This window comes from Eurytemora carolleeae, unplaced genomic scaffold (assembly GCF_000591075.1).
Source record: "Eurytemora carolleeae unplaced genomic scaffold, Eaff_2.0 scaffold2, whole genome shotgun sequence".
In the NCBI taxonomy this organism is placed as follows: domain Eukaryota; kingdom Metazoa; phylum Arthropoda; class Copepoda; order Calanoida; family Temoridae; genus Eurytemora; species Eurytemora carolleeae.
The window spans coordinates 104566-115540 of NW_019396051.1; the positions used below are offsets into that span (position 1 = coordinate 104566).

Here is a 10975-nt window from a genome sequence, read left to right on the forward strand (position 1 = left end):
GGGTTAAAAATTCTCTTTATAGTTACCGGGAATTAACTTCATAATCTGTTTTTATCAAACACTGTGACCTTTGTACAACTTCTGCGTACACGGATTGTACACATTAACCTTTAGTGTAAATGAAATGCGATGGTGTATCTTTCGACCTACGCAAATCCGCTATACTCCACTACTGACTTACGCCAAATCCGCTATACTATACATCCGACCTACTAGCACGTGGGTTTACAGCTGCTAAATGGACTTGTGGCCGCAGCGCTCGGCCCACTAGCCTGTCCCAGCCGCAGCGCTCTGCTCAGAAACTGTCTTAACCTAACCAAACCCTCAAATAATACAAAAATAAACAGCTAGCGTAGGTCCGATATTGCAGTTTGTCGGAAAGTTAGTAGGTCAGAAGTTCAGTAAGTGGATGTTGCGTATAGACGATGTAACATTACCATGAAATGTAGTGTTATCATTATATTGACGGTCTGCTTTTTATTACTTCTTATCTTCAGTGTTTTACCTCTAAAGAACTTTGTTAACATTTTTTCATCGATTTGTAGAATAAATAAATTTTAATCCAATTACTCGCCTAATGAAATTGCACCATATATGTTCTGGGCTGAAATAAGGTCTTTAGGTAGAGTATTATTATGTCAATATTGCGCGATTGTTTTGTTGTTATTTTTTCTTAATTTTTTTATTGAAAATTTTCAGGATGGATAAATCAAATTATCTGCGTACTCCGGGCCCAGATCCAAGATAAGTGGGTTAGGTTCAGCAACCTGTTTCTCCAGATCTACATTGGGAACTGTAAACCACGCAGTTCCTCATGATGCACTAACCTCTTGGCATGGAGCCTTCAACAGGTGATTAATTGTATTTTTAACAATCTATGTAATTCAGTCACATTTCACGAAAAAATGGTTTAAAGTTTATGCAACAACGAAATTGTATTTTTTTTTATATAACATTAAAATTTAGATTTCATATTGCCTTTTATTTAATTTTTTAATTAATTTTCAAATCGATTCTTTTTTAGCAATACCATTTATTCAGATAATTTACCATAATTAAATTATTGAAATTCAATTTTTCTGTTTAGTTGATTTAGCTCAGATACCTAACTCTATCCATACAATGTCTGTCCCCGTTTCTCAAACAGTTCAATATTACACTGCCCGGGATGGTACTCCCGTGGCTATCGCCCAAAAGACCGTGGTTTCCAGCTCCAACTCAGGGGCGGAGACTATCGTCCCGGTTACCGCCGTGTCAGGCGGTACAAGCACAAGCTTCCAGCTGAACGCTGACACCCTGCAGCTGATAGGGATGTCTGGGACGCTACCGAACAGCAACTTGTTCGTTAACTATCCCCACACTATGTGGGAAAGAGATGCAGAAGGGAACAGAATACCTATTCAGGTTGAATATCATTTAATTTTTTATTAACATATAATAATTTTATTTACACGATTTGCTCTGAGCTTTCTTTTCAAAATTGATATGATCCTTTTCCTTATTTTTAAATTTTCTAGGTGACCACTGCAGTCACCCAGGCCGTGGTGAAGGGAGAAGGGGATGCGTTGAGTCAGGCGGCGGCCGTCATTAAGAACGAGGTCAACACTCCCATCAAGAGTGCTGCTGTTCTCACTAAATCCTTTATCTGTGACATCTGCAACAAAGGGTTTGCTAAACGTGAACACCTGACCAAGCATACTAGGATACATAAAGATACAAAAAGGTAAGTTCAATAAATTGTTCAAATAATTGTTTCGATAAATCTTGTCCAATGTAATTATTTTAGTGAACTCCATATTTATCTAGTTCAGTAAATATGTTTAATACAATACTTTTATCTTAAACCTGTTGTTAAGTTGTCCCCCCCTGGTCAGTTCAGAAACCCTTCATTAAGAGTCATGACATCAATTGTCAGAAGAAATCCTCCGCGGAATTTCGGAACAATTATCTTCTGTTTTATTTTCTTTCGAACAAATATTGCCCCTTTTAACGTACCTTATTTATNTCTTAATAAATACTTTGTTCAGGTATACTTGCGAGTACTGCCAGAAACAGTTTCGTGACCGGTATGAACTGGTTCGACATCAACGTCGACACACCGGCGACTTCCCCTTTAGATGCAGCGACTGTGATAAAGGGTTTATGAGACATGAACGCTACATGACTCATCTTCGCTGGCACTCAGGTTCGTTTAGTATAAAGTAATAAATAGATCATTTTCGGTTTCAGAAGGATTGATTTTTCAAAACGTCCATTTTTAGTCTTGTTAAAAATTAAATCTATGAATTCAATTAAGTTTAATGTTTTCTGTATTTTCTAAAGGAACTATAAGCCTAGTTTCAAAGTAACTCTACATGGAAACAGGGCAACGCCCGAATCACCGCAATACCCTTAAAACATTTTTCTAGTTAACAATGTGGACAATATTGTTGTCTTTGACTCTTAAGTGTTTATTTCTGTGAGTTTCTCCATTGCTTCTTAAATTAAAAGTTTTTATCTGTGGCTATTTTTTTTTAGAAAATCACAGTTAAGAGAAATAAATTTTTAAAATTTTAAACATTGATATATAATTCATACTTTATCATTCAATCTTTTAAGGGTATCGTTGTGAATCCGGGATTGTAATTACATGAACGGTCGCTTAAAAATACGCTTACAGTCCCTTTAACTCATTGAATGTTCAAGCTCAAAATATTCAGTTCTAGTAAATTTTTCATGCATTATTTGGCAAGCCTGTTGTAACTTTAGAACGTTGAAATCTAATATTAAAGATGGATATAATAATGGATCTATGTTTAAGAAATGTTGAAGATATTAAGTATATTTTTTTTCAACTGTTCTGTACTCTTTACTTCATTGTTTGAAAATAAGACAAATGTATAGGGATTCCCCTGTTATTCTTCTACTCAGCTTTCTTAGTCCTGTAATAAATATATCTGTTTAGGAGAAAGACCGTTCCAGTGCACCATGTGTGACAAAAGTTTCCGGGATCGTAGCGAACTAAACCGTCACTCCAGGAGACATACGGGAGACCTTCCGTACAAGTAAGACACAGATTTATTCATTTATTAGATATTTTTGTAAAAATTCAGCTATATGATACATCCTTAAGCAAATTTAATAATATTTATTCTTTAATAGATGTGGAACCTGTGGAAAAGGATTTCTGCGTAGGGAGCGGTATATCACCCATGTACGGATCCATACCGGAGAAAAACCGTTCGTCTGTTCAGTTTGTAGCCGCGGATACAGAGATAAACGTGAGCTGAAGAAGCATCAAGCAACCCACAACCACCTGGACCAGGATCCTGAGTCCCCTAACTCTGCAACTAGTCCAAACCAGACGTCTAGTGCTAATCATATAACGGTGATGTCTCCGACGCGAACTATTACTGTTGCAGGAATGTCTCCGACGAAAACTATCACGGTTTCTGCTCCGGCACAGCATTCAAACCTGGCAACTATAACATTTTCTCTTCCCACCGAACCGGTTCCGAAGAACCAACTGGGAATGGCCCCCGAACCCCAAATATTTGCAGCTCCGCTAAACCCGGCTCAGATTCAGCTCCCGCCTAGTGTTGCCACTGCTCTTCAGAACATGAACCAGAAAGCTAAACAAGGTATCATGTTAACAACTGCTCCATCTACGCCGGTCAAACAAGAGCAGCTTACACAGATCAGCAGCAGCGGACACATCCTTAAACAGATTCAAGGAGTTATAGAAGGAGAAGGTGCTCAGATAACCCTGGCAGGAGGTTCATTCCCCGGGCTGATGGCTGCAGGGGGAAGTCCCCAGGTGTTTTACTACGTGATGCCCAGCACCATGCAACCTCTTATTACAGATGGAAGTGAAGGAAGGGGAGGAACTACACAGTTCGTGGCCCTACCGGCCGGAGCCTTACAGGCTACAGTACCCGTCTCATCGGTCAATGGAGGCTTTCCTCAATATTTCATAGGTATTTTATTGATTAGGATATTATTTAAATCTTCTGCGGTCAATAACTTACTTTGAACGTATTTAAATCCCTTAAATCTTCATGCAATAGCATTATTTTTGGTGTGGGGGGATGTTTAACAAGATTATGCTTATTTTTAAAACCGTTCAGTGTTTAAACATAACAAGTTATTCAATGTGATCTATTTTTAGATTCAAGTGTACAGACGAGTGGAACTGGGAACGGAGGTTCTGGAAGATCCAATGCAATTTGACAGGATGGTTCCGCCTTGGATATACAACAGGGGGACGGATCTATCAATTCATCTCCGCTCCTCGTCTCTCTAGAGACGGGTATTCATGAGCAAAGATCTGTCACCCTGGTTCCTCAACTTGAATTCACGGGTAAAAAGCAAGATAAAAACAATTATGATCATATGTTCCCATAATTTAATAAATATTTACGAAGATTGAAATATCAGCTATTTAACACTCTTATTTTATTTTCCTAATAAATCTTGCTTTTCGGTTAGAAAATGATCTCAAGATTCGCGATTCAGTCGAAGAAATTATGTGCGCGCGTGAACTTTTGACTCTTGGACAAAATTGTGATTTAAGATTGCAAAATTTCGAACAAAACAAACATTCAAGAATTGTTTTTGATGTTCCGAGTCACAGCTCCAAGGTTTATGGTCAGCAGTTCATCCACAACCCTGAGCTGGTGTCAACCATTCCGAACCTGGATGGAAACTTCTCCGAGAGTTCCGACTCCGGAGGGGAGAGTGACTCGGAAAATTTTTCTGTATGTATGAATCGTGACTTGACCGAGAAAGATCGGGTAAAAAAACTTATGTCTGGCTCTAAATCAACTGTTGAAGGTTCCTGCCCTTTAGTGGTATCTAAATCCTTAATAAATAAAGAAAAAAAGAAATTATGGAAAAAAGTGAAAAGAAACGATAAATTTGTTCCTAAAAGTGATGAACATTTGATGGTGGGGGAGACTCCCCCTGACGCTCCGTTGCGTTTAAAGCCATCCAGATCTAAGTCTGGAGAATTAGGTCAAGTGACCGGAAAAACTAAAAGTGAAATAAACAATTCCTCAAGTGAAGGTATTATAAACCAAGTGTACGGGACTACCCAGTGTAGAATAAAAGTCTGTGATAGTACGAACAGTAACAGTGAGGGTCTGAGCAAAATGAATTTAAATAACGTGACGAGTTTAGGCCTGCCGGTAAACCAATTGAGCCAGGTCAGCACATCTAATATTATCACGCTGGCTCATACCAGCTTGAGCGGAACACCGACTTGTGTCTGTGTCTCAAATCTGAGCAGTGGCGGACAAATAGTTGCCGTGGCAGGGATGAACTTGGGATCTACTCCGCCACTACTAGTCTTCAGTAGTGGAGGCAATTATAACACCGGAAGTTTTATAGGAAATTTCCCCGGAGGAATGCCAATGACATTGATTCCCGGCGGAGGGAATAAAACCCTTATTCAAGCTACTCAGCTTCAAGCTGGTCAGCTGAATATCCAGAGTTCTGAAGTCCTGAAAGTACCTGTAGGAGTAACAAACAGTCAGGGAGGGCTGGTTGCTATCACTCAACATATGGGAACTCTGACACAAAACTCGTCCTTCACACACTCATCAAATACGGTCACAACTCCAGCGCCAACAATCCAGGGGATGAGAGGGGAAACCTCGGTTAGTTTCGAGGATAAACCTGTAGTTCGGGAAGCGAGAATCGAACCAACAATACAGGAGGACGGGTCTATTCTCTGGTCTTGTAATGTTTGCGCTAAGATCTGTCCGTCTGAAGGTGAACTGAAGATTCACAAGAAGAGACATAAAATTGATGAAGCTCTAATCTGTCCCTACTGTAAGAGAAGTTATGTTGATCAACACAGATACGCTGTCCATGTGAGAATCCATACCGGAGAAACTCCGTTCCATTGTGAACTCTGCGGCAAAGGTTTCAGAGACGATAGGAAGATGAAACTTCACATGGCTCGTCATAACTCTGGACTATCCCACAAATGTCATCTTTGTCCCCGAAGTTTCGAAGGTCCGAAGGCGCTTGAAAAACATCTGAATGCTCATGCTACAGGGCGTTATGTGGCACCTAAAGTAATCCAGAAATCTGACGGAACTACAGCAATGGCACTGCCGGAGGATAAACAAAAAGATGCAGAAATGCCGAACCTTACCTCGGAGATATCTCGGGACGTTGAACCGTCTCGGACTGCTCCAAGCCCGCATATGATCCTTGGAGATACCTCTCATTTCTCAAGAATATCCGAAGGATTGAGTTTTGATCTGAAGTCTGAAGGTTCCCAGGAGGATGATAGTGTATCCGCTTCCTCCAGTATGATTAGTTTATCTATGGATGATATTTATCAGTACAACGTTAATCAGACAGCAATAGAAACCCCCAGGTAATTCAATTCAAAGGATGGTTAGATAAAATTCCTGGACCAAGTAACTAATTAAGTATCAGAATTTTTTTTTTTTTGATCATTTCAAATTAAGTTTTGTAAATATAATACTCTAAAGCTTTTTTGAGTGTGTCTTTTTAAAGTAAAAGGTTTAACTTTTAAATGTCGCTAATCGCCTCTTTTCGGCATTGATGGACGCACAAAAATGTTAAAATCGAAATTGTTTCTAGGCTATATTTTTCAATTTCTAATGGCCAAAACTTTCTCGGGGTCATGTGATTTACCACACAAAATTTGGACCAGATCGGTTAAGGTTTTTTAACGTTTATTTGTTACAAACCGACAGACAAGATTATTAGATAACGGGTTAATATTGATAGCATTAGTAAAAAAGCCTTAATAAAATTTAATAATACTGACCAGGGGCGGATACAGGGGGGGGGGACATTCGCCCCCCCCCTGAATTTGGAATTTTTTGTTCCTATTTTTAGAATAGCTTCTAAATAGCATGCTTAAATCCTGTATCCGCCCCTGATACTGACTAAATTAATTAATGAAATAAGTGCCACCTGCCCGCCCCCCCTCCGCCATTTAATGTTAACGAGAACAAGGTTTTAGAAAATTTAATTTAAAAAAAAAATTATTTCAATTTCCCCTTGTGTTTCTATGACTTTAAAATCAGAATCTAGAAACAGGAACCTAGTCACGTGGGAAAATTCAATTAGCATTTTGGAAATTGAATTGTCTTTAAGTTTTTTAAAATAAATTTATGACATATCTTCAATTGAAATTAAGATAGTAAAAATGTTTTGAAATGAAAACTTTTGAACAAGAAAACGTTATGGCTTATCCTCAATTCCATAGAATTGAACTTTTTAACAGAAAGAGCTTAAATGCTAACTTGTAAATGTTAAAATATGTTAGCGGGCAGCGAATTACCCGATTTTTCTTGGAAGCATTAGAGTAAAACTGGCTTAATACAAAATTTGAGCATTTTAAAATAATATTCCTAAATAAGCCAGCCATTTTACTGTTTAGATTTGAACCTTGATTTTTAACCATTTAGAAATGGAATAATTAGTGACCAATTAATAAAAATTTCCGTTGAATTTTTGCAAATTTAATCGTTTTCAGCTCTGTTCTTGCCGAAGAATGAAGAAACAATTATGCTCGATTCTAATATTCTATTTTTTTCAGTAACCCTGACAGTTTGGATATCCAGGAGAAACTAACAGAGGGAGCTGCTCGGGTTGTTCCTCTAGACATGGATGAGTTTATGACTGGAGGATCTAATCCTCATCAGAAAATCAAGGATGAACATAAACCTCAACACAACGACTCCGGAGAGTTCCCTGATCTACTAGACTCATCCAACAGCCTTGCCAACCTGAACTCCAACTATAATTACAGTCATCATTACAGCAGTACGACAGACGAAAAGCTGGACAGCTTCTTCAAGGCTGCCGGCAGCATCAAGGAGGAGTCAGGACTCACATTCACAACCTTGGACGGACTGAAACCTGATTATCCAGATATAGAGGTTCCGTCCTTTGCTGACCTTAAACCTTCAGGTCCAATAGTTGTAGCAAAAAGATCTGTTGTTCCCATGACAGAGGTAAAACTAGATCTGGAGCTAGGAAACCAGGTGGAACTTGATATTAAGACTGGTATCTTACCAGATGAGATAAAGCGTGAACCTGCTCCGATACTAGAGGTTACTGCATCCAGCCCTGTACAGACCATGGTAGCTAATGATTCGTCTCTTTCTTTCCCTGGTCAGTTTTATCCTTCTGCGCAACCCTCTTCATCTCTAACAACTCCTGTGGAGGTTAATCAAGAACTTATCACTAAGCAAGAAACTCCAATTGTAAATATATCAGATCTTTCTGCCTCCTCTTTATCCTTGAAAGAGGAAAAGGATTTGATACCAACCCAACCCAGTGCTCCAGCTCCCAAACCCCTGGAACCTCTAGTACAGAAGGACCCAGTAAAGGAAACCTACACTGTTATTACCGAAGGTGGACTTAAAGTCGAAGTTCCAACTATTATTACCGGAGGTTATGACTTTGATAATCTTCTATGCCTATTTTGTGAAAAACAACAGTTCAAAAACGACAAAACCTTAATAAATCATCTATTAAGCCATTTTGGGGTAGCCCCTAAAATGGCTACATGTCCGATCTGTCATTTATCTCTGCAGAAAAAATCCTTTGCTCGTCATGTTAGACTTCATGGAGACGTGCAGCCGGAAGTGTGTCCTTATTGTAAGAAAGAATTTAGAGAAAAAAGATCTTTAGAGAAGCATGTCAGAGCTATTCATGAAGCAGAGCGACCGTTTCCCTGTGACCAGTGTTCCGAGGCCTTCAGAAACCAAATAGAGTTAAAAAATCACAAAACCAGACATTTGAAAGATCACCCCTTCAAATGTGACACGTGCCCTATGTCCTTTCAAAAACAGGAAGCTCTCACCACCCACTACCGTCTTCATACCGGAGAGAAACCCTTTGCTTGTAATTTCTGCGATAAAAAGTTTACAAGTGAAAAAAATAGACGAGTTCATGTACTCCGTCACGAGGGAAGTTTGCCGCATAAGTGTGAGGACTGTGATATGACTTTTCAATCAAGATCCCATCTCATCAAGCATGCAACTAGTCACACCAGGAAAACTCAAGATGCTGTGGTGGATAAAATCCACACATTCTTAGAATCTTTTGGAGCATCTCTAGGTGAGTTTGGACTGGATGATACTTATGACTCAAATGATCAAATTTCCCTTCACCCAGCGTCTGAAAGCGGAGAAATTGAAGATCATTCGGTCAAACTCTCCATGGAGACGTTTTCTGAAACCAAGACATTGGAAGCAGCAGCTGCTTCAGCAACAATACCATCTTCAGCTGATACTGCCTTTTTTGATCTGACAGAAGATACAGATTCTCAGGACGAGATGAAGAAATCTGGAAACTTCTCCTCATCCTCTGTTCCATCCTTGGTAAACGGACTGAGTGAGGAAGATGCTGAAAGAATGGCAAGAGCAGAACTCGACTCTGAAATTCCTCCAACAGCGGACGGAACTCATCTTTGTCAGATGTGTAACACAAGGCTTGGAAATAAGAGATCTTACATTATCCATCTTAGAAGACATGCTGGGATGCTGAACTTCAGGTGCAACTATTGTCCTAAAACGTTCCAAGGACGTGTCAAGTTGAATAGACATATGAATACACATCTCCGGGACGGAGCGCTACCTCCTGTCATGGCTAAACCTGAGTTCACAAGAAAAGATCCTGTACCAGGTCCGAGCATGGTTCAAGAGAAACCTGGTTTCTGCTGTAATCAGTGCAGTAAGATTTGTCCTGATAAAGCATCCCTGCAAGAGCACACTAAGATGCATCTGATTGAAGATGCTAAAGCTAAATTCAGCACTACTCCGAAAGAGAAAAAGGTAATACAACATTTTGAAGTTCTACTGAATATTAACAATTTTCAATAAAACCTATTTTGAAATTCTTTTTACAAAAATTGAATATTCATAATTTTTACTAAAAGTGCATCAAGAAGAAGTACACTTACAGACGATTTTTTAATTCAAACAGGAACCAATATTGCAGTAGGTCAGAAGTTCAGTAAGGGGATGTTGCGTATAGACGATGTAACATTACCATGAAATGTAGTGTTATCAATATATTGACGGTCTGCTTTTTATTACTTCTTATCTTCAGTGTTTTACCTCTAAAGAACTTTGTTATTATTTTTNTTGTTTATTATTTATTGTTCATTAGTTAATATACTTCAACCTATTCTTGGCTGGGAACTTTTGAATGAACTGAATTAATTAAGCTTATCTTTCCTCGTCCCTTGTGATGGAATTCTAAGTTTTCACCAATTAGAGATTAGTCTATCCCCTAGTTAGCAGAGAATGGACTTGATTTGTTCTATAAAATCAAAAGTTTCCTGCCTTTGATTTATGTCGTCTTTCTTATTCCTAGGTTGCATGTTTGACTTTTAAAGGATCTTTTAACCTAATTTTTAAAAAATAACACTAATTTTTAAACTATATCCTTTTACTAAACAATCAGATCTGAAAAATTAATTTAAATACCTTAACTATTATAACTTAAATATTTTTCTATTATATTGGACTGATAAAATATATGTGTTTTTATAAGTTCTTAAGATATTCACTGAAGTGTAAAAAAATGTTGTTTTAGTTACTTAATACTAATACTTACATTCATTTATGTCTCTTCTTTTTAACAGAAAGCTAACTGTATTTTTGCATAAAACCTAAATATTTTTTTTGATGCAGTCTACGAAGGATATTAATTCTCTTACTGCTTTAAGAGACCTATGTGGAATGTTAATTTTTGTTTAAAAGTCCTGAAGAGTTACGAGTTAGATAAGGATTGAAAGTCAATTTTGAATCATGAATCGAGTTGTGGTTGTGTTGGTAGAAGTCATGTAGAGATTTAGAGTCTAGTAGGAAATTATGTTTGGATTGGGATTTAGAATTGAACTAAGATTAGGGATTTTTTAAAATAAGACTGGATTAAAACCTGGGTTATGATTAGGAGTTGGGTTGGGATTAAAAGTTAGGTTAAAGATGAAGGT

The 10975-nt window shown here is 38.1% G+C and overlaps 1 protein-coding gene across 1 annotated transcript in view; it reads left to right on the forward strand.

Moving 5' to 3' along the window:
- Positions 1-10953, forward strand: part of LOC111705257 (uncharacterized) — an 11699-nt gene extending 746 nt beyond the window's left edge. Inside the window, exons 2-12 of the mRNA XM_023477763.1 lie at positions 700-851; positions 1088-1404; positions 1518-1723; positions 2028-2185; positions 2945-3044; positions 3142-3956; positions 4148-4155; positions 4213-4339; positions 4468-6367; positions 7565-9809; positions 10936-10953. Of these exons, the coding sequence (XP_023333531.1) occupies positions 836-851; positions 1088-1404; positions 1518-1723; positions 2028-2185; positions 2945-3044; positions 3142-3956; positions 4148-4155; positions 4213-4339; positions 4468-6367; positions 7565-9809; positions 10936-10953 (5910 nt within the window). The 5' untranslated portion in view covers positions 700-835. The remainder of the gene's footprint in view (positions 1-699; positions 852-1087; positions 1405-1517; positions 1724-2027; positions 2186-2944; positions 3045-3141; positions 3957-4147; positions 4156-4212; positions 4340-4467; positions 6368-7564; positions 9810-10935) is intronic.
- Positions 10954-10975: the final 22 nt, after the last annotated feature.